We start from the raw sequence: 27081 nt of genomic DNA, 5'->3' as shown, positions 1-27081 counted from the left end.
GCTCACGTCTCCCAATTTATTTCCAACAGATATGCAGATGTTGCCTTTAGAAAAGTCTCACAGCAGCCCCGGCAGCTCCAAGTCTTCCTCCGACGGCCAGCTACGATCACATGGCCCCTCCCGAAGTCAAAGCAAGAGCAGCGTCACTCAGGCCCACCTTGAGGATGCTGGGATAGCCATTGCTGCTGCTGAGGCTGCTGTGCAACAGTCTCGCCTGCAACCAAGTAACTTCCTCCCCTTCCCCTAATGTACTCCTGTGACATGCTTCCTCTGTCCTGTGCATGCCACCTTTTTAGCTATTTGTTTTTATGCCTTCACACCCCCTGAACTGTATAATTATTAAAAGAGCATTCTAATTTTATCAATAAATAGTATCTAATATTATCGAAAATAACAGGCAATATAAACCATTTAAATTCAGTATTTAACATTAGAATAAAATAGAAACCGTTAGTTTTTAGTTTTAGGCAGGCCAATGAGCAAGAGAGTTTCAGTAACTAAAAATCCTTCCCCTGTATGTATAACATCTAAAGTTTGCATGTGCCACTCTTATGACTGTGGTTTCTGCAAAGACAAGCATCAGAGCCAATCTGGGATGGCAGTACGACAATTTTGAAAAAACTAAATTAGGAGCCATGCTTAGATCCCCCTTAAAGTGTCGACACATGTCAAGCATGCAGCGTCTCTGGCTCGTCCCCAGCCATGAAGGATTTGGTGATGCTGCAGTCTTTCTCCATGTTTGCATGCGTGTGCCATATAAGTGAAATGCCCCAGACCAAGCAGAAAAATACTTAAATGTTGGCACCAGGTATGGCACTTGGACTCCCTTTGCCCTACCTATCCTTCCCCCCTCCCCTACTGCCTTTAACAAAGGGGAATCAAAGGTCAAGTCAAACCAGCAAACTGACAAACCATAAAGTCTACTGGACAGTTTCTCGTCAGCCAGTGGAAGTAAAGAGCTCATCTAACGCTGGGAAGGTGAGGCAACATAGGACAAGTCTTATCATCTATAATGACAAAATCTAAAAGTAGATGAATATGAAGTGAAATTCTAAGTGACATTTAAATAGTCTGCTAAATAGAAATCTAAAACGTGAAATTTGAGTGATTGTGCATGGTTACGGTCAGGCACGTTCATGGGCATTTCAGGCAATAAATTAACTTACTGTGAAAATTATTTATAAAACGGTAGTCACTCTTTTTGTTGGATTGGTTTGTTTGGATTTACAAATGTTCTTAAGATTTACCCAGGTATTACTGCGGCTAAAAACATGCCCAAAAAAATTGACTTTATAAAACACTACACACAATCAAATCACAGAAATAATCCACTTTCATGTTCCGGGTTTCAAAATATGCGGTGTACAGTACTGTATATCCTCTGATATGGAGCAGTGGATAGTGCGCAGTCATGAGGAATGCTAGGATACTGGTTCGTATCTGGCAAATTCAAAGTTTCTATCAGCTGCTACTTTATCCAACAACATGGCTAATGTATGGATTTTCACAGGCTGAAGAGCATCATGCTGCCAAAATATTGAGCTACGTCACGTCAAACTGTTGTAATCACAGGCATTTTATTTGCCTAAAAGCGCTCAAAATGCGCTGTTGTCTCCCGCGTGTGTTAGTGGCTCCGACGACAGAGCCGATCTCCTGGAGGACCGGAGACGAGCTGCAGGTGAGACCGGCTCTGGTGTTGGAACTTTGGACGTGCTGGTGAAAACAGTGCATTTTGAGCGCTTTAATGTCAATAAAATGCCATGTTTGTTTCATGAGTCAGTCTCGATGCTGGACCCTGTTTTCAAAACTAGTTGAGAAGTGATCCTGATGCATTTTTAAGCCGGGTGCATCACTGACCACCTTTATAAGGGGCAGACAGCACCACTGCATCCGCGGCTTATAGACCAGTGTCTTATGTTTAGTGGGTGCAGCTAATATTCGCTCTATACTAACTTTTAAAAGTAATGCATTTTACTGTGAGCGGCCACAGTTCTTTTGACAGGGCAGTTGTCTTACTCATACAACTGCTTTCTTTGTTTTTAAATAGACACAGACTCATAAATTGTTGTGTTTAGAGGCGCTAATGCGATGAGTTCAGCTGCAAACAAGGGGTTTGCACAAACTTTGTTTTGACCCGTCTGCCTGATGCTGCAGGTCACATGGGCCTGTTTTTGGCTTCTCAGCACATGCATGACAAGGAATGGGAGGGGCAGCGGCAGGGCTTCAGTGCGTTGCCTAGCATGTTGGGGAATGATCGCAAGAACTCAGATAAATGCCACATGAAGGAAGCATTGATGATAAGAATGAAGAAAGAAATGTGCTCCTGCAAAAAGGGCACTTTTCCCTAAAAGGGATGGTACATGAGCACTACTAGGTCTGTGCACGTGCCTGGCTAATGTAATGTTATTATGGTCTGTAAATACAAATTAAACTTAAGATCAATATGTATCTGTACATGTTATTGCTCGCAGTCTCGGAATAAAAACATTTTAACACAGAACATACATTTTTACATAAAAACATTTAACATAGCGCACACTGGACACTGTCATAGATACACACAAAAAATTTAAACTGCTGTGAGAGGATGCTCAGTTGTAATTATATAAGTAGCATTTCTGCCTCAGTGGTGGCTGAAGGATGTGAAATGTTTCAGTACAGTGAGTGCGCATGCATGTGTGTGGTCAGCGTATTCGAGATGATGCCCTGAGCTTCAAATCAAGATGTGACTTAGTAGAGTATGTGAGTGTAAATCCTCAAACAACTGTTGTTCCGTGAGGTAGGCTGTGCTATTTATGAAGGTGTCAATTTGAAGTGTGAACACACATTTATTCTTGGGATTTGGCCCAATACATTTTTTTCTGACTTTTGAGGGAATTGCAAACGCAAAGCTACTAGATAGATGAATAGACGTGAGTTAGATGTTAGTTCTTGATTTTATTTTATCAAACATAATTATGTAATCCACAGGAACAGGACACCGGTTAGCTGACGTGTCTGGATCCGTGGTTCTGTCTGCCCCAAGTCTTGTGGGCGATGCATACGGAGACCTGGAGGGCGGGGATGGTGCTGACACTGGAGTGGACAGTGCCATTTTTCAAGTGCCACGAATGTGAGCTTTTCTTTCACAACAACAGTATCCTAGTACCGCGCATTTGCCAAATATTGACCGTGAGTTTTGCTTTTTCATTAATACAGCGGCAAAACTATACCTAATGGCACTGACAAACACCAACTGGGAACTCCAGAAAATGAAGGCAAGTTGGCATAAGATTCACTCAGAATGTTGAACAGTATTGTGAACAGTAACATTTTCATTTATGGCTCAACATCGCCACCTGCTGGGCACCGATTATAACACCACATTTACAATATTTTGCTCTGCATTGACAGTGACATTGTAAAGAGCTTGATGGTTTTTACACCTCAGCATACAGACACAGCATAAGCTAATGGGAGACGAGGGGGTGTCACACTATCCTGCCCTCTGCCATAACTATATCTGCGTTTCATGTTGCTCAGGTCTCACTATGTCGACCTTCCAGCTCTTGTTTCAATTTGTAACAGAGAGTAGGAGTTCATCCTGGGCGCCAGCCTGACAGCTGCAACACACATGAACTTCATGCGGTCATTCAAACAAAGACATTCAAAATGCAATAGAGAAGAAAAAATGTCATTTGAAAAAAAACTTTACAATGTGAGAATGAATCATTCGTAGTCAGCCGCAACATAAGTAATGTTTCAAAAGTGGCACTTTATTTTTTGTCGTTGTCAGTTAAGCGTGACTATTTTTAATCGTAGACACTCGGTGGTAAATCGCTTTTCCTTATTTATCACTTTCACACATGCATCGAGCCAACAACCTCCCACTCCTAAATAGCTTCTACTCTGAACATGCATCATTTTTAGGAGGCAAAACTCAAGTCATGGGGGAAATCAAAGTTGCTCTGAAGAAGGAGGTGAAGACTGAAGGAGACCAACTGATCTTGGAGATTCTGCAATGCAGAAACATCACGTACAAGTTCAAGAGTCCTGATCACCTACCAGGTCCGAACTCCGCAATCACCATCCTCTCAACCGCCAGAATAACCATGATCTTATGGTTTTGTTCCCCTAGATCTGTATGTAAAGCTTTACGTTGTCAACGTGGCCACTCAGAAACGGATCATTAAGAAGAAGACAAGAGTGTGTCGCCATGACAGGGAGCCGTCTTTCAACGAGACCTTCAGATTTCCCCTGAACCCCACGGGACACTCAATACAGGTACTGAGGAATTGGAATCATCTGTAGTGACAGTAGAAAGTACTGGAAGCAGGAAGGTGAACAGAAAATACAAAGGTCAAAGTGATGAATATCTGGTCTTGTTTTCCTCAATGATACAGATAGGTTGACAACATTTCTTCAAGAGTTTTTGTGGATTAAAACAAATCTAGTGAAGACAGAAGTGCAGTCTAGGTGGGACAGGCGGAGACGATTGTTATGGCAGATAATTACTAGCCGGAGTGAGTGGGACGTTTTATTGGACAGTCACAAGACCTGTCACAGTGTGTGGCTTAGAGACTGACGAAAACAATTAGGATGACGATGCTCTGGTCAGTGACTAGAAAGGACACAGTGAAATGTGACAGGGACAGGAGAAGAGGAAGACAACCAATGAGATTTATGGATGCACCAAAGGAGGAATAAAGTAGACAGATGTGACTTTCAAGGTCAGCATAGGTGGAGGAGGCTGACTCACTTTCAAGTCATGCAACATGAAGGAAGACAGGCTTTAAAATACATATTCTCCTCAATATACAAGTATAATATCCCATTCCATCAGTATCCTGAAAAATGTGTCGGCATGCATTCACTTGCACGCATTGTATTCACAGTACGAAACACTTCACTAAAGCGCTGCGATAGCTATTTTTTATTGAGGATAATTTTAACTTCATGGTAATGTCATTTCTACTTCAATTCATAGCTTTTCCTAGTTTCCAATGGAGGGAAGTTTGTGAAGAAGACCCTCATCGGGGAGGCGTACATCTGGCTGGACAAGGTGGACATGAGGAAGCGAGTGGTCAGCTGGCACAAGCTCTTCGTCAGCTCCACTCAAACAATCCCCTGAACTCCACCCCCCAAGAAAATAATCAACAAAAGACGGGGCTGAAATGGCAGCAAACGGATTCATTTTCTTTTATCCATTTCAATGGTTTTCACTGGTTATAACTGTATCAGTCAAACACTGCCAAGACCACTGCCGCGTCCTCTGTCAGATCTCTGTCAGGAGGCAGACGTTGCCGTGATGTGCAGACTAACACCAGGCAGACGAAACGGCAGTATGGAGCTGTGATGGCTTCAAAATGATAACACCTCTTCTCGGGATATATTGGACTGAAGTTTATAGGAGTTCACATTCTGGAGCTGGATCGACGACTGAGTTAAACAAAATATAGAAAAGTAGTCATAATAAACAACTATGTTTATTTTTAATACCAAGAAATAAACGGATTTATGTCAGAGAGCTGGCTTTCGTTAGCAGAAACGTTAAATGTACAGCACCTCAGATTGTAGATATCGAATATATAAGAGCATATCAAAAGTAAAGTTTATTTATTATAGCAAGTATAAGACATAGAGATTAAAAAGGATATAATACTCTCTCCACTAGGTAAATTATCTTTGTAAAACTGTGGGCAGCGTACTGACAATCCAGTACTCTTCTCTGTGGTACTGATGAGTTTGAGGTACGTAGTGTTTCCTTTTATCAGTGATATGATTTTGAAGGAGAACATCAGGTGACTTACACTGGTTTGCTGCTATATAAGGGTCAAGAATTATAAAAAAATAAAAAAAAAAAAGCAGCGTTGCGTGCTCTGCAGCCTGAAGCACTTCTGTGTTGAATGTTAACAAGCCAACTACAGAGAATGACAAATGTTTACCACATCTGTTGGGTGTGAGCGACATTTCCCTGCTTGTTTAGAAGTCTATTTTTGCGTGCAATCCATGATGTAATTGATAGAAACGCTACTGATGCAAGTCGATTTTGTGTTGCGTCTCCTCCCTCCTATGAAACCCCTAAATAAGGGTAAGTGTTAACTAACCATCATTCACTTCCTACTTTTGTCTCACGCTCGTGGTATTGTGCGTCAGTAAATCCCACTGTGGTTGCTAATAATTGAGGTCAGAAGAACACAAGTGGTTGAACGTTCCAAACACTGTGGCAGCATATTATGGCCATTGAAAAATACCCATCAGCCCCTTTCGCTTTTTTCCATCTTCACTGGCTCTAATGTGGCGTCAGAGGTGACTCATCATGAAAACACTAACCATCAACCTTCACAATGACTGTTAGTGTATCCAAACATATCAGGGCTGATGCGACCTAAACAATGAGCGTCAGCACACGCATTCAAATGAACATCAAAATGAGGATGAGTGTAAGAGGAATGAAAACAAACAAAAAAAAAGATTTTAATATTTTGTTGTGCCAACCTTGATATATATTTTTTTAAATTTAAGACCCATCTTTTATTTAGAAGTACTTCTATGCAACATAGATGTTTGAATGCATTTTTAAATGATGCATATATGAGCATATCGTTTCAAATGTGTCTTGTGTTTTTGTTTTTTTTTTCTTTCGGGATTATTTTAACAATCCTCATGTGCACTTTATTATCTTTGTTTTCTTAGGGCCATTTAAATGTTAAACTTAAATGTTTCAGTGTTTCAATGTGGATGCAGTGAGAGAAAACAAAATGGTGTGCATGTTGTATCTATGTGGCAAAAATTGAAAAAAAAAAAAAAAAAAAAGACACTTGCTTTTGGCCGTTGCACAGAAATCATGAAATGCATTCCATAGATTACTTCAGTGAGTATATGAGGGAATATACACGTCTGATAGGGCGATGCTGCTCCTCTTCAATCAACTTTCCATTTGAGGTTCATTCAGATCATTTGTTGCCTGTAGTTGTAAAAAAACAAAATCTATCCGTTGTTGTTCCGAGGAGTGTGAATGTGGCTCGATGTGTACATAGTGTTTATTTTCTACAAAGAATGAATGTTTATATTGTCCAACATATGAGCATGTGTGTCGTTAATTCACAAAAAAAATGTACAGCACTGTGTGTCCAATAGTTGTGTAAAGGAGGTTGTTAACATGTGACTATCTGTGCAAACATGTCCTGTAAACAAACAGCTAAAATCAGTGACGAGGGAGCAAAAAAATCAACATAAAAACTTTTCTGGATGTTGCATGTTTTTGTTGATAGTTTGTCTGTAAATTTGACTAAAGATTCAAAAAGAGAGAGAATATGTATAGATTTATCTGTATGCTGACTGTAAAGAATATGCTTGTAAAGTTTGTCTTGTTTTTCCACCCTGTGTAAAAAAAACAAAAAAGAATATAATGTTATGGTTTTGTGGTTGTACACAGAATGTGTTGAGATATTATGCAAATTGTGCTGTAAAAATCAGCTGTTTCCCCCTCAAGTCTACAGAATAAATATAAAGAAGAACCTAAATATGAAAAAAGCGCATGCTTTCATTGAGTGTGGCTGAGACACTGAATAACCAGAATGATCAGTACTGATAGTGCTCAACTATCTATTGTGGAGTAGTCAGGATTAAACATAAAAAATGACTGAATACACAAAATATCTAAACACAAATTAAACAAGCAAAGTAATATTCAGCAGCTTTAATCATATAAACATTCCAACACAGCTCAACAGCCAATTTGGGATTCATCTTATTCATTTATAGATTATTCCTTCTTATGCATAAACACTGTGGCGGGTAGACTGGTAAATTTAATTTCATTTTTCACACCAAATAAAGAGCAAAAAACCTGGAAAAAAAACATGTTCTTAATTTATTTTCAGTTCTGATGTGAACAGTAAATGAGTCAGATCTCTGTTTCGACTCTTTCAACATATATATATATATATATATATATATATATATATATATATATATATATATATATATGCCCGTTGGAGGCTCTCATGGGATTTTTAAAGTATTTCGAGAATTCAGAAGGAAAACAATATACTGAAAATAAAACAAATTTCTAAAATACAAAAATAACTACATTTAATAATAAAAACAATGACAACAATAATAATAATACAGAAAAAGTTTCTTGAGGTAAAATAACCTGCTTATTTTTTTTTATTATTTAAACGTCTCACACGCCACGAGCAGGATGTAATATACAGTTGCTACCATTAGATGGCGGTATCATCATCATCATTGTCATCAACTATCCCAAACGTTACACTGCTCATTATTACTTTAATGCATCATCGTTAAACACCAACCCTGAGTAACTTAACTTCGGGGACTACATTCTTTCATTCATACGATCAATGCGTTCATGCTGGGAGCACTTGCTTTCTCCCCACAGCCTCGCTCTTATCTAACAGCATCACAGACTAGTAAGTCTCGGAACTCATCAGTGGGCTGGTGAGTATATTTGGCTGCAAACATTGCCACACTGCGCTTAAGACTCGGTTATCCCTGTTCTGATCCACACAAAAAGGGTATTTATGAAATAAACAAGACGCGATTAGATTTAATACTCTGTGTTAGTGTGTTTACTACACAGTGAAAGATATCAATATTAACCATTTCGGCAAGTAGAAATGAATGATTATCATATTGTGGTGTTTTTATTTTATCATTGGAAAAAAAAAACTTGTACTTTGTCTTTCCCATGAAGATCCGGTATCCTCCACCTAAATCATACCCTCATTTACAACACTCATGACCCTCACTGCCAATGACAACCCAAGTATCTGAGTCACCATGCATTAAAACAATGACCACTGCTGGCGACTCTGACATCACAGCTGCTTTCTCCTGTTTCCAACCACTCACTTCTTCACCTCCCATGATCTCAATGCATTCCTTAATGATCACAGCCTGTTACATGGCACACTTTACTGTCTGTCTCTTTTATATTAAAACTTTTATATGAGCTGTTTGCTTTTGGTCCAATGTCTTTTATTAGCTTTTCCACTTGGGGAGTTGCTATTGTCAGATGCGTCTGACACCTCTCTCCGTTCAGAAGTCAGTCAGATATTCCCATTTAACTTGAGGGAAAAGGCATTGTTAGAGATGTTACCTTTTCTCTTTGTGCTATTATACAGTCATCTCCGCACGCTGCATTTTTAGTTCTCACCAACTTTTGTCATCCCTGAAGGAGTGTGTGTTCCTCTTTGGGAAAGAGAGTGTTGAGATTATGAAGTCGAGGTGTCGGTGTGTGAGGGGGTGTAGGTAGGTGTTGCATCAGTGCAGTATAGCAGGAGCATCATGCGAGGTACAGATTGTAGAGACAAAGAGAGAAAGGTGGAGACAGCAGAGAGGGAGGGTGAGAGGACAGGGGATATGGTGTGTGGTTGCCAGGCAACGATTGATAACCAAATCCCAAAGCATCCCCGATTTTGCCGCCCTGCCCTCCCTCCTGGCTCGCTTCATAAAACACACAAAAGGCAAACAAGAAATTGGTCATCTAAATATGTGAAGGATAAAAAGTTTTCGCCCCTCAAGCTAAAACATATTTGACCGACGGGACATGTGGTCACAATCAATAGTCCCATCACTCTGTTTTTGGCCACAGGGATTGACCGATCAATTCATTTTCACATCATGTGAAAGAGGACAAGAGTTGTGTTGTGGCTTGACCAGATGTCACTGGGCGAGATCTCACCTAATTCACGGATTTATTTGAGCAGTTTTATAATGGAAAGCAAAGGGGTGGGGGTGACAGTAGGAGAGAGGGTGGGCGAGAGGAGGAGTGTGAGGAAGGAATCTCAGCTCCAGTACCTGTTAGAGCGACGGATGGCCGGCTGATCAGATTAGAGGTGTCAGGGCTGGTTAATCTGAGAGGGAAGGAAAGACTCTCCAGCGTCGCTTCATTCATCGGCGCGGAGGAAGAGTCGCCAGAGCGGCGGGGAATTTCCCCTCTTTTTTTAATTTTTATTTTAACAATGGATACCTGCAGGGTGCGAGCTTGGGTGTTCCTACTCCTGATGTGGCAGCAGAGCATTTCGGCATCGCAGTTTCCCACGCATCTCATGTAAATATAACCTCTTGTTCAGATTAGTGTTTTGCTGACTCTCCCGTTAACCATAGCCGCCGTGTACAGGGTGTGTGGGGCTAATTCCGGTGCTCGTTTTGACTCATTTATCGGGAGAATCCGTCTCAATAACACAGCAATAGTGACTGTAAAACGCGATGACAGTTCGTCTTGGGAAGTTATTGAGGAGTCACGGTGGCATCACCTGCTCATGATCCCGCTAACAGTGAATAGGGCAGATTTGGAGCGTTTACGCTGCCACTGTCAAAATAACACCATTAAATAATGTCTACATTTCGATCGCCGCGATATCGGCTTTATATTTACACACAGTTTATGTCATTGTTAGGAGCAAAATCTGTAAAATTGGCATTTTGTTTTGTTTGTCAACTCCTGCTTGTGTGTAAAACTTTATTACGAATGTGCATTTGCATGAACATTGATTTTGTGAAATAAAATGAAAACAAAGCCACGAACACAGTAATACATATTGAACTGTATTAACCAAGATACATTTGATCTAAGACTGCTTTCTCATAACGAACTTAAACCTACTAATTTTGCACTGCTACTTGCTAATATGCTAATAAGTTATCAGCACGCAAGTCAAGCTCCTGTAAACACAAAATACACGGTAAAATCACGTCCAAGATAGTCTGAGATAATACGATGAAAAATTACCTGTTGGCAACTTCGTTTGACCCCGAAACCACCGCAGTAAAAAAACGTTTTAATCTTCTTTTGAGCCTAACTTTTTGTCCTTGCGACTATTAAAATGGCCGCCCCGGAAATTAGATGTAAGTGAGTGCAGGTGTTGATAAGGAATGAGTGTTAGACAACTGCGACTCATAGGATGCCCCTCCTTACGAACACCTTTTTATAGTATAACAATATGACTGCAGTTGCATGTGTACTGGGTAGCGATGGGTGTGTGCCAAGTCAGCCCAAAGCATATTAATGTTCTTTTTCAATAAACACATTCAGTCACAACAATGAAAACATAGTGAAGTGGCTGTGACTCCTTATGTCCGTAACGTACTGCAACAGCTCTTAAAGCTCTAGAAGAACCAAATGTAAAATGCAATATCAATTCCAGCTCAAACGCGGTCAGTTTTTGAAAATCCTGTAATGAGAAGTTTTCATGTATTTTGTATAAGCCAACAACAAGAAAGCAACAAGAGTATAAGTTGCATATTAACTGGTGATCATCCATTTCCAAATTGCAAGTATGCACCTGCACTTCATGCTAATTTAAAAGTGACTATCCTCTGCCAATGACTGAGGATATTTGCCTGCTTTAATTACAGTCCGGTTGAGACTTGATACTGTCCTAGTTTATCACATTATATGACAAGTGGATCTCATATTTCCCGTTGTATTATTGGCCAACTCCATTATGAGAAAAGAGGTCTCGACTAAACTTCCTCAGATGATCTGGACGATGAACATTGATATGATCACTATTTAAATGTGAAGTTAGTGTCGGCCAGTCCTTATTAAATATACTGATTTATTTGTCTGCATAGATTTTTTTTTTATGTGACTGGGCTGATCCTTTATTATAAAGCAACATTGCTATATCTCTCTTTCTCTCTGTGTCTGTTGTTATTCTACCGGCCTCCTTTTCCGTTCACTGGTTTACGCTTCCCGAAAACAATTATGGGGCAATGTCTGACCTAGTTGCCCATTATATGTCTATGTCGGTTTAATTAGCCAGTGTTGTTCCAGAGGCTATCGTAATCAAAGCACTGCAACCAGACCAACGGTGCCATCCCAGTGCAACAGCAATTCATTTATGTTTATGCATCTCATCCTTGTGTTATTCAATGTATCATGCCCTCATTGTAGCCATGTCCTGAGCCTCCTATAACCCATAATAAACTGCCCTTATAGAGCATATTATATGTAACAGTGGACAATGAGGAGTAGAGGGAAGAATGTGTTTACGTAACAGTAATTATCTACATATTATAATGCTCATATCTGCTTTATAAACGAATACAGCGCAGTAGATAGTTAGTACATTATACCTGTATATTATTCTGACAAAGATGTTTGGCGTCTAAATCACTGCAACAAGAGATTAGTTTTCTTAGGCATCTCTCTCAGATACAGTGAGGAGCACAGATTTGCACCTGGGACGACGCAGAGCTGCTGCTTCTCTGCTTGAAAATGAGCTAGTGCTTTGTACATTTTTGAAGGCTGTCACCTCTTATGAAAATGTTCCAGGAGGAACAGGGGAGGAAACAACAAGGCACACATACAGACAGACAGTATGTTGCCACTCTGGCTAAGGAACATCTACTGTAGGGATCAGTGCATGTGAAATTATAGGGGAGAATCTGTCTGTGTTTATATGTATATATTAACTTACTCAACATTGACTGGAACTGTCGTAATTAGTTGAAGCATTGGCAGTGTGGCACTGGCAAGGCAACTTCGGTGCTCCTGTCATTACACCCCAGACTGAAAGATTACAGTAATTACTTCATAAATTGAAACTTTGCTTGGTAAAAACCATTTATGATTCCCGAATCATTTATCCTGACGTCGCTCATGACAATCTTCCAGATTCTGATCTTAGGTGCCATCACTAGTGTTGTCTATCTTCCAGGGTGGAAGCTCACTCTCCTTCCAGATACGGTCATTGAGAGTTAATCCTCTTGTGCTTCACTCCGACTGCCCAAAATGAGTTGTGTGTGAAGTGAACGTGAGTTGCCTGTGCTTATTCGTCCACCTTCCGAGCCTTTGCCTTTTTCAGCGATGAATCTTTTCTTGCCTCCATTGACACTCCTGAGCAAACAAGTTCTGTTCCCACACACCAAAACAAATTATTCATCATCTAAGATCGTCGTTTGTGCATACTAAGTAGCACCCACTATTTAGAAGCTTGTGCCACAGATAGAAGAAGATTTACTAAGATTGTGAGCGCAATGTAGAACTGTGTTGAAGACGACCAAACGTTATGAAAGTAATGTTGTCACTCCGTGACAAGGACAGACTCCGTTGCTGTGTTCGCTCAGAAAGTGCTGTTTAGTATTGGAAATATGAACACAAATATTTGTCCCCGAGTGTCAAATCATACAAATAACTTGTATGAAGTGCGAGTAGTGGAGCAGGAAGTGGATGATCACAGAGCTTGAAAAATGACCTTTACTCCCTGATCACTTAGATGTTGTCCAATATGACACTAAAACAGCTCAAAGGCATCTGTTTTCATTTTGCTAGCGATGTTTATGAATATTGGAATGGTCCAACTTCAGTTTTAGTGATACCAGGAAACAGTCACGGTAATTGTTTACTCGTGTCATGCAAAATTATCTGAAACTATTTATGGCCATTAGCTTACTTGTCCCTTACACTCAAAGTCTTGTGATTTGTGATGTTGATCACGTTAATATCAACATAGTGGTGGTGGTTTTGAGTGTAGAGGCACGGGACACGTATGAATTCTGGGTGGCCTAACCATGCACTCGATAAAGGCAGTATGTTTCATCGTCGGTGAGCATGCAGGTTTGGTGTCATGGCCCTGAGCATGCTATTCTTACGCGCTTGTGAAATCAATTTGGTCCATTGACCTTTGTCAGTTCATTTGTCCTCACAGAAAGTTCATTTAAAAGTTGAAGAAGAAGGGGGCGACTCATGCCAACTTTAGATCATTTGTGCACCGTAATTGGCTTTATATGCATGTTTAATTTATAACTGTGGATTTTTTTGCACATACCCATATACCAGTTAATTTAAGCTTGAATAAATGAGAGCCAGCCAAACTCATTTCAGCCACATCCAATTATGATTTTGGTCTTCCTTGTCGGGAAGCAGAGTGGAAATGCCAAGACGTTGGAAAGAAATAATGTACTATTCCGAGACAGCAAGTTTCATTCCCTGTAATGCCTTTGTATACTCAAAAAATTAATTGAGTACAATATTCGTATTCTATTCAGTGGGCACCGCTTCATGGGAATCGTCACTCTGATCAAGATTAGAGAGGTTCATTGGCAAAGGATGAGTCAAAGATATTATTCTTCATGAGGCATCAGCAGGCAGGACTTGGTGTCATCCCAGGAGCTCTTTGATATACAGACAGGGGTCGTCCACTGCTCCTTATTTCCACATCACAGTCAGCAGGCACAACAACCTGTGACATGTAGCTGATTGGTTGACTTCATGTTTGAACTCTAGGAAAGCAATCGTACTGGTTGACATGCGGCGACACTTGCGATTAAATTACAGCACATTTGTTGCCACTTTGTTTGGCTGAAACACACACTGTATGACCTACCGGTGTGATTTGCTTTGCCCTTGTTTGTTTTGAGGCTTTCACTGGTTGACCTTGTATGGTGATGGATATAACTTAGCACGGATGACAGCTTAATTTCGCTGCCAGACTCCTGTGATGCTACAGAAGTGGTTACATCTGATTGATTTTGTCCGCTTGATTTCATTCACAGGATTAAAGAATGGGTTGATCAGATGCAGAAAGAGCTTGTCACCCTGGCGGACACTGCAACAGCGGGGAAAAGGCTCACCCAGGTATACGCTCAGCACCTTCTCAAATACGCTCAATAAAAGTGGGGAGTATGGTTGGCTTTCATCACCATGTAGTCCATCTGATCATGAATAATTGCAAAGCTCTTCTGAAGAATGTATACCATGTAGAAAAACCCTTTTTAGCTTCCAAGAAGAAAGAGAATGTGAAAAGAATTTGACACCATGGCAAGGATGGGTCTCACTATATATTTTTTAAAACATTTTATCACATGTTTTTAAGTGAGACAAAATCAATTCATGACTGAATGGATGGCAAATGCATGCACATTTTTGGTTCAGTTCAGGCTACTGTCCTTTCACTTTTCTTCTTTAAATAGACTGGAGGGATGTGGCCAGGTCGTCTCTGTGGAAAGAAATGACAAAGGAAAACAGTAGGGTTGTCGAACCCCATGTAAAATTGCTGCTTTAAAGCAGATACCCCTTCATTGTTATGAATATATGTAATCTGGGGATCAGATTTAGTGACAAGGGCAATATATTGTGATATTAGTCAACAAGCGTCATAATTTAAATAAATCTAAATTGGAATTTGAATGAAAATAATATCCCATTAGATAGAAACCTTACAACATTTTTGAAAACTAGTTTGTTACGAAGTCACTTGAGTTAGACCTTCCGTTACGTCACAGTCATACGACAGCATTTATGTCCTGAAAGAATCACAAACATAAGATCGAAATGTAAAAGTATTTGTCGCTAAGATCGTCATTTCACACAGACCACTCGTGCTTGAATGTAACCTTTTACTGAATTGATGACAATTTTGTTTGTCATCAGATCTTCCTGAGAAACCAACACTTGTATAGTGTGGAGCAAAACGATGCTGAGGAGCTGGTGGCCCGAGCAGCCAGGAACATAGAAAATCTTTTACGCAAGAGATCTGCGGCACTGGAGGTAAGATCGCTTCACCGCAGAGTGTGTGAAAAATCAGTGCATTAAAGATACATTTACGTATATGGTCATGATATCAATATGCACTCAGTGTCTTGACTTTCCAAAGTTAGTTGAGCACTTCCACCAGTGTCTGACAGGCTCTTCTGTGTTTGTAGGAAAGGAACTGTATGTCTTTTACTCCTGCGGTGTAAGATAATAATGACATTAATTTGTCTTTTTGACCGTCTCTATTCTTGTGATAATTATATGTAAATAGTCTACATTAAATAGTCATTTAAAATGAGTGTATTCTATCAAATGAATGGGTTGTGGCAAGTATAGATGTGAGATAATGTAAAGTGAACTGTTAATAACTCAGTGTATTCTGTACCCCCCGTCCATTTTTGACATTTCAGTATTTAAATTTCTGGCATTATGAGAATATTTCTCACCCCAAAGACCATTAATGGGTCTTCTTCTATTATCATATCTTATGTTTTATACTTAAGGGAATATTAATGATGGACGATTTAATAACTTGCTTGAATAATTATGCATAATAGCTTTTATTTCTCTCTCAAACCGATGGGGTGCTTCTGCAATTTTCCTGAAATATTTTGCCGACATGTTTGACTGTGGGGTTTTTGTCTTTGTACCTGCTCAGGATCTATAACTGCGTTAACAGTTTTATGGAGCACGCTTCGCAACCTTTCCTCTGCCTTAATAAGGCAACACCATTAGTGTCTCAATAGTAATGGCAACCGGCTATTTATGAATTCTCATAAACAATCCGGCTGCTAAGTGTCCGTGTCTGTATATGTAAAGTAAACACTGTGATCATTATATCGTATTTCTTGGGTACTGGTGATTTAAGATACAGAGGGGCCATTCTGAGGTTGAAGCAAGTCTGTGTCTGTGTTTGTCTACCTACTTGATCCGCACTTGTGGGGACCAATTCTTGACAAAGCACTGTCCTTTTGTCTGGACCCCGCATATCCAAGCCTCAATTTGAGGTTGGCGACATCAAAATAACTGGGTCATTATCATGAATAACATAAGTTTGAATTAGAGTCAATTTGTTTTGGTTTGTTTTGGATGGTTTAGTTAAGGATAAGAGGCTAGGGAAAGCATTTTGGCAACGAGCGGTCCACGCAAAGATATAAATACAAACGCGTGTGTGCTTGGTTTATCCTACTTTGTGGGGACCCCATGAGGTTAAGCCACGATTTGAGGATGAAGACTTCAAAATAACTGGGTCATTACTGTTCGGCTTTAGGTTTAGTTCAGAGTCCTGGTTATGGTTAGCCATTTGTTTTGGATGGTTAGGTTTAGGGCAAGAGGCTGGGAAAACGTGTCATTGAGAAACCTCACATTGTCCCCACAAGGATAGAAACACAAACATGTGTACACATACGCGCGTGTGTGTGTGTTAAGGTTAGTCTGCATTTGATCTGTGAGGGGTTCTGATGATCTGACAACCCATCCAAGTTCAGGGCATCGATCACGTCTTACACTTTATTGCACATCTGTGTCTCATCCGCTTCTGTGAGTAACCTGGAGGCACACAGATATTAGATCCTGGATCTTGAAATATGGAGGAATAAATAGATGACTGGCCGATGGGGATGGAACATACATGTGCAATGAGTTGCATGATTTTGAATATGTCTGTCTAAATTATGAAACAAATTTTAAACAAATATGTTTTTCCCATTCTCAGCAGCCATCTGGATCCACAAATCTTTAAGTATTTGGTACTCTGCAGAGAAAGAGAGCAGCACCTCTTTGATATAAATAGATAAATACTGTATAGGATAATAATATTGGTTTAGATAAGTCTCTATATTGGTGTCAATAAGCAGCTTGGCGAAGGTGTGGCCTTTTTCAGTACTAAAAATTGAATGCAAGATGTATGTAGAAATTAACTTAATCAAGATTTTGACTAAATTTACAAAATTTACGAAATTCTTTAAGATTTAACCAAATCTTAAATCATAATTTTGTATTTCGTCATTTCTGCCAAAACAACTTCCATAAATTCCATGAACAATGGCTGGTTATCTTTGAACTTCTTGCCAGCCAAAGGAAAGTTCATTTATGTCTCAAAATAGTCTTCTTTTTTCCTACTTGTGTTTTTTCACGACAGTCTGTCCGATTATAGTAATTTCAAAAACACTTCAAAGACAGTATAAACATTTTCCTGACCCATATTGTTCAAATGATGCAGCTGTGAGAAGTTTGCAATTTAATGCTAGTGTTGATCTTTTTTTTTTTTCTTTTACCCTGACCTGTTGCTGATTCATTATTAGCACCGGCCTTTGAATGTTTACAATGACTGCATTAAACGATGTGTAAATAATTTGATGGAAATGCTGTTAGAACCTAATGAAAAGAGAAATATTTTCAACTGCCCAGAAGACTTGAAATACAGCCACCGGTGACATCCGGCAGGCCTTTCTTAATCGGTGGTCTGTAATCGCTCTTGCTTTGCGTCCAATCGCTCATTCTGTGTGTGACAAACGACCTTTCAAATGCCAGTTTACTTACCACAGGTGTGTGTAGTGCTGTCCTCCCATGCCTGGCCATGCCTTCATAAATAAGTGTGTTGCAGTGTGTAACATGCATTATTAATGAAAACCAGGCTGCACACTGTTAGGACGGATCACTTTATCAAAGGGTTTACAACGTATACTGGGGCTTGCTTTTACTAGCACCCACTGAGGCTCTTAAAAACCCACTTTGTGCACATATGAACAAAGTCACAAAGACATTTTCAGATGAAGAAAATCCCAATGTGCAATTGCGTTGTGAATTGTGCCGGTGTAAACACAGTCAGATCCACTTTATTGTGATACATTTGTGACCAAAGCTGGTTTGCTTATTAGGAGTTACTCAGTGTTCCACAGCCAGTAAACACACATTCTGCAGTCGTAATGTACATAGTTATAGATTTGGTTGAGTCATTCATGTGTATACTCGTTTTTTGCCAGTCGCTGTAGGGCTTCTGCAACATATTGAAATATTTATACTGTCTTGAATATCCTTATCTGTTTTCGTGTTTTGTAGTGAGGATTCCCAGATGTTCAGCTATATTTTTTTAATCACGTTTGTTGCCACAATCTTATAATAATGAGTCCAATATTTCACGATGTTTTCACGTTTGTGTGTCTGTCAGGGTAACATAGTAATGAGCAGAGGCGGTGGTACGATCAGAGATATTCCAGTCTCGAGAGCAGATGCTACTCAACCACACATCGCAGCTCACGCCTGATATTATTCAGGAGACAAGAGGTGTCTGTGTGTGCCTGGATGTGTGTGTGCGCATTAAATAGCGGGGGAGAACTGGGAAGAAGGGAGCATTGCAGATGGGGAAGTCTAACTAGACGTATGTTCGGCCAGAGGCAGGTGCATGAAACACATCGCTGTGAAGTCCAAGCCCAGAACTCACAAAAACGTGTCCATCTGTATTGATACATTATTCCTCAAATGCTTTAGTTTATAGACATATTTTGAAAAGAGCATATTTTATCATATTTATTATTGAGTAGTGTAACGTGAGCTTTTAGTGGGGATCAGTCTGCAGCTACATATTTCAAGACCTTGCCCTCACAGATATAGGTGAAATAAATTCTTAATGAAATGCTTTGATTGAGTGGAACATTAAGATATAATACTTAGTGAAGCTCATCAATTAATAAATATGTTGGCCCATTGTGGATTTAAATAAAGTGAAGTAGATTGTGCATATGTCAGGTACAGTTTCTAAAAAAAAATCTTATATTGCACGCGCACTTTAAATTCAAAAGCAGGAAAAACTAGCTCTTATTTTCCACATCGCCGATAATAATTTGGATAGTCTAAGTCAAAGCCATGCGATACTGAAGCCCACCAGCTTCAGCTCTCTTCTCCCTCATGAGATTTCATCTCACACCCATGATTACTCCTCCACATTTATGTCACGCTGACAGCCATAAATTCTGCCAACTACAGCCTGCTTTTTCTCCTCTCTATTTTACTCTTTCCACCGTTGAAAGATTAGACAACTTCATCTCAAATTAGAACATAGATTTAAGTCACTTGTGTGAGATGGATTAGACGCACAATAGAAGATGGAGATTTGCTGACACTGTATTCTTTTATGGGGTCACAGTACTTAATTCTGCCTGATAATGACCTATTGTGATCATATTCAGAGCAATAAGGGAAGTGAAAACATGATGTGAATATTGATCTAAAACAGCAGATTTTAAAAGAAGCCAAAAATAAATAAATCATTCAGTTTGATGTATCATCATGTGAGAGCCAGAATAATCTGAGACAAGAGCAACCACGGGCTGCTGCATCAGAGGATTTAGGTGTGTGGGCACATAGTTAAATGAAGAGGTAGGTTAGCTTATAACTTCAATGAGGTTCCACGGTGGCGTCGCCAGTATTCAACCACCACCAACTGATCCTTGAAAAGCCCCGGAGGGCACCCGGGTGAAGTGATGATCCCAGAAACGGAGACTGACAGAATATCTCCGCCCCTCCTCTCCATTGCCTCCTTTTACCTGCCCACATAAATATATTGAAGTTCCCTAAGAGCGGCTCATTCATAATACAAATATTCTCTCATATTTGCAGCTGCATATACTCAATTGCTTCCTTTGGAATAAGACAGGTAATGAGTTTAAGGTCTATTTGGGATTCAAAGTCTGAATGAATGCAGAGTCAGGATATTTCATATTTGTTAGCGCTGAGCGTTTGTTCTATTTTATTCATTTTCGATCTAATTTTCACTGAGTTATAGCAGAGAGTTCATAATGACTGAGCATGCTTTAGCATTAAGCTGTTGGAATCTTTTGACGCAGCGAGACAGGGTAAGCCGCTAACACCTGATTCTGCACGTAGGAGCCCAAATTCAATCAGCAGGACTGGGACAGGGAGCAGCTGTAGATTTACTGTTCTCATCAGATGGGTTTTGGCATTGGAGAAGCCATGTTGAGCAGCCCGGCTCTCCCCTGGGCTCTCACATCTGCAACTACCTCCAGTTTTTTTTTTTTTTTTTTTTTACCGTTACAGTCTATTCTTCCATAAACTCACCCCGGTTGCCTCTTCAGACTCTTTCTTTTCCAGCCAGCCTCTCTGCGGTGTTGATTCCTCCAAGTCTTATGTTAAAAATACTTTCTTGCTGTTCTTTGTGGGATGTTTTTTAGAATTTCACGCACTGGAGGCTATAATTTAGTTGCAGGAAACAGAAAAGGGTTCATTGATGCAATTTGCAAAAGATGAAAATCTGTGTCCTGTTTTTGAGGTTTAAAAACCACTCGATGTGGTGCATTTAGAAAAACTCTTGCTCAGAAATTTCATTTCTCTTTGCAAAACTTGTCAAAAAGTGCTCTTACTGAGGGTTTTTCCTTTATACTTTCCCTGTCTTATCCCTGGCCAAGAACACTGGTTCGCGACCCATTGTGCGTGATCATGTAAACCGGCAGCCAAACTGAATTCCCTCAGGTAGTAGTCTTACAGAGTGAGAAGCTTTGTCAGCTGCCAGAGACTCACAGTGGAGCCTCGCCTCTACATTTGAGATATTTGTGGCATTGTAGAGTAGAATAGTTTTTTATTCAAGTTACAAATTCGACCTGGATTCCTTTGATCGCTGCTGTGTCCAAGCCAAAGCTCGAGCTTTTGTGGAAATTCATCACGCTTGCACTTATTCTAATAAACATTCACGGCCAGTGTTGTGCTGTGTCTGAGAATTGTTTATCTCGCTCCCTCGACTGACTTACCAATTAATCCATCTGTTCTGATGTGGATTTCCTCCATCTTTTCTGAATCCTATCTTTTCTTTCCCCACTACCTCACTCCCTTTTTTGTCTGCACTCGCCTTTTTCTTAAGCTGAGGATTACCAGCCAAATAGATACCAGTGTTTGTGAACGCTGACACATTGTCAGACACATGGAAGACGGCGATAAAAGTAAATGTGGGTGTTAATGATCTTTTTAGATTGTTGCTGCAGCTTTGTTGTCTGGGGGAGACAGTCTGTTCTCAGTGACCCATTGGCATTTGGAGAGTTTTGACACACACATCTCTCTCACACACATACACACAGAGTATCAGAGGATCTGTGAGGTTTAGCAGAGCCTGTCTCATCTTCCCTGTCTATAAGCTTTGCTCTTCTTTCTCACTAAACACACGGCAGGCTGCTCTGGCAGAATGACAACTAAGGCCAAGGATAGCAAATACATCGTTACCATGTGGACCGCAGTATTCTTTGTGTTGCTACTGCTGATAATTAGCATGCCATACGGGGAAGGACCGACCGTCCTATTTTCCCTCTCCTACAAACAAACACAACCAGCTCCATCTTCAAGAACTGTACATATCAGCGGCATTAAACTCCATATTTGAATTCATGTTACTGTTTGTTCCGTTCGACTTGAATGTTTTGGGAGCTTAGATTCAGCCATCCTTTTTGCTCTATTAGGTCTGCAGGGGGTGGTGGCTTCCTTCTGGTCTCCAGCGGTCCTCCAGTGACAGAGTGGACTCATTATAGTGGAGAGCCGGGGTGTCTACACCACAATGTGTGCGAGTGAGACTAATGAGCATCGAGATCAAGCACGCTGAAGGGCCGTGTGCTATTGACACCCGTTAGCTGAATGTATGTGGAATGACAAAAGTGCCTGGTTATTTGTCAATGCTGGCCATCAGAACCTCACCTCAAAATAAATGAAGTTTAAATCACAATAAAGATATCTGGACTCAATATCTTAGCAAAGCCAGGCAGGCGATGGACAGACCTCACTGCAAATATATTTACTCAAGAGCATCACAAATATCATTAGTATGTCATGTGTGTCACTCTGTATGTTGCTTTTGGTACATTTATCATTCATAATGCCTCTGTTGCCTTATAGGATCCCTAGGAGAATGAGTTGAGGCAGCTAATCCTCGGCCGCGGCCACTCTGCTGTGGTTGGTCGCGACCTTCAGCCCGCCTCTGCTCGCAGCTGCTGATAGGAACGCCTCCATTAAACTCCATAAAACACATTTAAGTTAAAGTCTCTCACAGCTGAAGATCCACGTCCTCTACTTACACCTAACAAGCTGACCTGCACCAGTCTGTGCACTTGGCTGTTCAGAGATGAAAATAGGCGGCGCTCCTGTGTTAGTGGACTGGAGAACGGTGGGCCAATGACTTCACCAGCACATCTCTAGCGTCTCAAAACAAACCATTATGACCATAACCGAGGGAGTAGATGGCAGTGTTTATACTGGAATCACTCACCAAAATCAATATCACTCATGTTTAATACTTATATGACTGAGACTTGGCTTGGTTCACATCGCTCCAAATCAAAGACCATTTCACTCACAGGAGCGTGTGTTCATGCGCACAGATGGCGTCTGTTAAGATCATAACAATGAGAAATGCTGAACTTACCAACTTGAATCGCACGTCACCTCTTTGATGTGATGCAAAGCAGAAACGTCTGCATGAAGGAGATGGGCGGGTTCAGAGCTGGGTTGGTGGAAGAGTTAAGCCATGCTATGTCACATTTCAGAGCTTCACAAAACAATAACTTGATGCACATGCTGAGGAACTTACTGCATCACAGAGAGGACTTCAACATTTGAAACATATGCATGAGTCAGGAAAGATGGATTTGAAGATTAGTTGCTCTATAAAATAACAAGGCAGCGCATTCCTGCCATGATCATTGAACATAACTTTAGAAAGCATACAAGCAAATGAATAAAACTATTACTCAAAAGTTGTATTGGCTCATGGCTGAAAGAAAGCTACGTTTCTTTGGCAGAGATCAAAATATGTTCTTACATATAAGGAACATACAGTATCATAATAAAGTTACTTGTGCAGTAACTTGGGGTTTTGTTAAATAACTTATGTATTGCCCTCCAATTTGTTTACTTACTTTTGCTGTGTTATTTGTTGTGATATTACTGTTTGTATGATTTACAAAATGTGTAGCTATGTTCCTTAGTTTTTAAATATGTACTTACATTGTCAATTCTGAATTAGGCATTTCAACTATGTGGCTAAATACTACTCTGGTAATATGCATAACTCTTTTTAAAATTCCAAACGCCTGAGATTTTAGCATTTCAGTAATTTTTAAACCCTTAATTAGTTTAGAAAATGAAGCAGAAAGCTATTAAGGGTCCTCGTCTCCCAAGAATTAAATGTAATGAATTAAGAATGATTGCACGTAATATACTTGATGCTTCCACAAATACACATAAAGACTTTAATCTCAACAGGATACATTAAATTGTTTTAGCATGCCGGTCACAAGTCCGTACTTGACGTCAGCTATTAAGGAAAGTGGAGGAAAAAGAAGGAAAGTAATGAGTTAGCTTTCCTCACAAACTCCTCATCTCCCTCCCCCATATCTCCCAGGACAGAAAGGAGCCGTGTCAAAGTACTGTCATGAATTTTTAACAATCCTGTCGCTCTTTTCTCTTTGGAGGTGTGTGTGTGTGTCTGCCCATACATGGACATGTGAGTGCTCTGATTTTATTGCGACCACCCATCTATACCATACTTGATATGGGTATTCAATATAGTCCACGCACAAGGCATTCATTGTAAGCTGATGATGCATGTTCTGTGTACATTCATCCTTGAAGTCACATACACCAGTGTGTTGAGGGAGATATCTGGCACCAATAGAGGATTCTGGAATCAATATCCATATGTTTAAGCACCGCTGAAAATGTGCATGTCGCCGCTCATCCTCCTTGATTATTTATCATGTCGCATGTATATTGAGAAGGGTTATTTTCACGCATGACTGGTTAAATACAATTAGCGCAGAGTTGTGATATTAACATGATTTATTGTTGGGATTGGCTTGTGTTCACGACCGTCTAATTATCAGACATTTGCCCTTTTGCTTCTCTTATTTCCCAGGAGGCGGCCTGTCTCACCCAAATTTATTCACAGTCTAATAAAAAGATTTACAATGAAAATAATCATAATAAAAACATTGCGTGTTGGTTCCGGTTTATGGTTGGCATCATCTTATTGCAGATACATTTTCATGGAATTGAGATTTCTAAATTGTTCTCCATCCAAATATAACATAATATGAATGTATATATTTGGAATGATGTTCCTCAAATATGGAGTATGGTGTCGTAAGTGAGAGTAAGCTTTGTAAAGATATCCTGAGATATATCTTGAGAAACAATGTGCATAATGGGATGTCAACGGTGACCTTTCTCAGTTTCACAATGCTAGTTAGCAATTCATCAATTCTCCTGGCTGACTGAGTTGTACACAATGTCAGGATTAAATGAAAGTATCAGCAGCATTCCAACCACATTATTTTAGCTCCAGCTAGCTGCTGCTAGCTTTAAAGCATGTGTGTCAAACTCGAGGCCCAGGGGCCAAATCAGGCCCGTAAAGTCATTTTATGTGGCCCACAATACCTTTTAGTGTGCATAGCTGGCAATTTAAATTCAGTCACTCAAATGATGAATGATGTACATTTGTGCTTCAAGAAGAAAGACCAGAGTGTCTCTTGGTTTGTGTTTCTCTGTGGGTATTTTGACACCAACCACAGAGAGCTTTTATGCTACTGCACTTTGTTCATCCTGTTAAATATGTTCCAGTGACTGACTCTTCAGTAAAAACAAATTTAGTGTTGCCTACAACTTGGGCTGTGTTTCAACCTTGACACCTTGTGTGATTGGTTTTGATACCGCTGATGTAAATTCTGTCATTCCTGCTCTGTCTTTAGTTGATGCTTACTTATGGGTTATATTTAGCTGCTAACAGTCACCGCAGAGGAGGTGGCAACTGTGTGTAGTACAAGTTGTTGGAGACAGCACAAGGGATCTCTGTGGACATTAGATTCAATAGGACAGCTAACACGAAGACATTTCTGCAATTGTGATGTGAAATGAAAGCAAGCACAGAGTACCATTCAATTGTACAATGTTGTGTAATACACATACGTAAACAGTTCATACTCATCACACTTGCTTGGTATTGCAAGAAATTTTCTTGCTGGCGCTGCTCTTATTTCCCCCAGTTGTTTGTGGTAATCGAAAAATCCTAGAAGTCTTGAAATGAAAGCTGAGCGGAATCAACTGCCCCGAAAAAAATAGAAATTCAGTCATCCTTCAGTGAACCTGCCGCAAAGTTATTTTAAACTTCCAGGCTTGTTTTTCTCTGGCGTCCAGTTCTCATCAGCAGATGGTGAACAAGCTATGGGAAACTGTGCTGGGCTTTGATGAGTGGGACTGTTTATTCCCCCCCAAAAAGTTCAGTAATGCATTGTGAGATCCCTTGCGCTTGACACATAGCAAAAATGTGCTGTACCAGGATGAAGATTTTCGTTTCTGATTAGCATTAGTATTCAACAAAAAAGTGGATATCTTCATTCTCAAACTGCCTTTGATCGAGGAACTCTAGTTTGTGACTCAAGTTTACCTTGTGTATTATGTGAGTTAAAACAGCGATGAAAAGGTTTTCTAGTTTGAAAATAAGATTGTATTTTTGATTGGCTCCTCCGTTTCTCAACTGAAATGACTTTGAAGAGTGTTTGCCGCACATAAAATAAGTGCCAAAGAATCGGCCGGTCAAATGAGTGATGTTTTCACACCTATCCTTGTCCTTGTTTGTGGATTGAAACTCATCAAAATGTCTCCATTTGGCTGTTCCGATCACGTGTCTTGGTATCAGAGATGAGAAAAGGTTAGGTTGATTGCGTTTATATCCCCACAAGTATCCACTTTGACTGACAGCATCGGAGACGGTAATCCATTTGCTCTTGACATTTTTCTGCGAACTGCCTGTTATTACGAAGATAAAGCGGAGACACACACTTGCGCTTTTAATTTACGTCTTTTCCGGATGATTGCTTCCTCACTGTCTCACAAAACCACAGATCTTTAATCCTACAGGAAGTTTAGAGAAAAAAAACAAGCAAAACACATTTTGTGTTGACATTACATTCGCTTTTAAACTCTGCTTTCCCTTGTACAAGATCTAAAAGTCTGATAATAATCGTAGCTGTGTGTAAGATGGTCTTTCTCTCGGGTTCTCGATAATTAGACAGATGAAAGAGACGTACCTTTCTAATTCCCCGTCATGCTTCTCTCCCCAGAAACTGGCTACAGCTGCTGAGAATTTCCAGATGGAGCATCGCTGGAAAGATGAGTTTGAGGTAACTTAGGGATAGAAAACTGCACGCCTCTTAATTTGATCAATAGGCAGATTGTATTATGCACCTCTCAGGCAGGATTAACCGTTTGCTTTATTAATTTGAAGCCATTCTTCTGTCACATCATCCAGTTTGTCTTGTATAAGAGCTGGCGAACATCGGAACCTGTTATGTGAGAGAAGCTTGTCTATAGTTCCGTAAAGATACCAATAAAAATGTCAAAGAAAATAAATTGCTGACTGGGATAGTGTTGTAGTCAGAGACCAAAACAAAGGATGAGGGTGAGGCCAAGGCTGAGTCCAAACTGAATACAGAAGTAACTAGAAAAGAACTCAAACAGCTTAAACTCTCCACCAAGCAGCTTCCATTTAACCCCAACACAATCTCCCAATGACAAAGTATCCTTAAAATGCTTACGGG

General features: G+C 40.1%; 2 protein-coding genes across 11 annotated transcripts in view; both read left to right on the top strand.

Annotated features, from left to right (window-relative positions):
* pclob (piccolo presynaptic cytomatrix protein b) overlaps window positions 1-7509 on the top strand; it is a 46549-nt gene extending 39040 nt beyond the window's left edge. For all 10 annotated transcript variants that reach the window (XM_053886427.1, XM_053886433.1, XM_053886431.1 and 7 more), the window contains 6 exons: window positions 30-224; window positions 2971-3112; window positions 3199-3257; window positions 3910-4047; window positions 4118-4263; window positions 4967-7509. In XM_053886427.1, the coding sequence (XP_053742402.1) occupies window positions 30-224; window positions 2971-3112; window positions 3199-3257; window positions 3910-4047; window positions 4118-4263; window positions 4967-5110 (824 nt within the window). In that variant the 3' untranslated portion in view covers window positions 5111-7509. The remainder of the gene's footprint in view (window positions 1-29; window positions 225-2970; window positions 3113-3198; window positions 3258-3909; window positions 4048-4117; window positions 4264-4966) is intronic.
* Window positions 7510-9780: 2271 nt separating this feature from the next.
* LOC128770568 (voltage-dependent calcium channel subunit alpha-2/delta-1) overlaps window positions 9781-27081 on the top strand; it is a 64491-nt gene continuing 47190 nt past the window's right edge. Inside the window, exons 1-4 of the mRNA XM_053885175.1 lie at window positions 9781-10063; window positions 14515-14596; window positions 15392-15508; window positions 26605-26664. Of these exons, the coding sequence (XP_053741150.1) occupies window positions 9975-10063; window positions 14515-14596; window positions 15392-15508; window positions 26605-26664 (348 nt within the window). The 5' untranslated portion in view covers window positions 9781-9974. The remainder of the gene's footprint in view (window positions 10064-14514; window positions 14597-15391; window positions 15509-26604; window positions 26665-27081) is intronic.

This window comes from Synchiropus splendidus, chromosome 14, assembly GCF_027744825.2.
Source record: "Synchiropus splendidus isolate RoL2022-P1 chromosome 14, RoL_Sspl_1.0, whole genome shotgun sequence".
Taxonomy (NCBI): Eukaryota; Metazoa; Chordata; class Actinopteri; order Syngnathiformes; family Callionymidae; genus Synchiropus; species Synchiropus splendidus.
The sequence above is the reverse complement of the archived record's forward strand: the minus strand, read 5'-3'. Positions and strand labels throughout refer to the sequence as shown.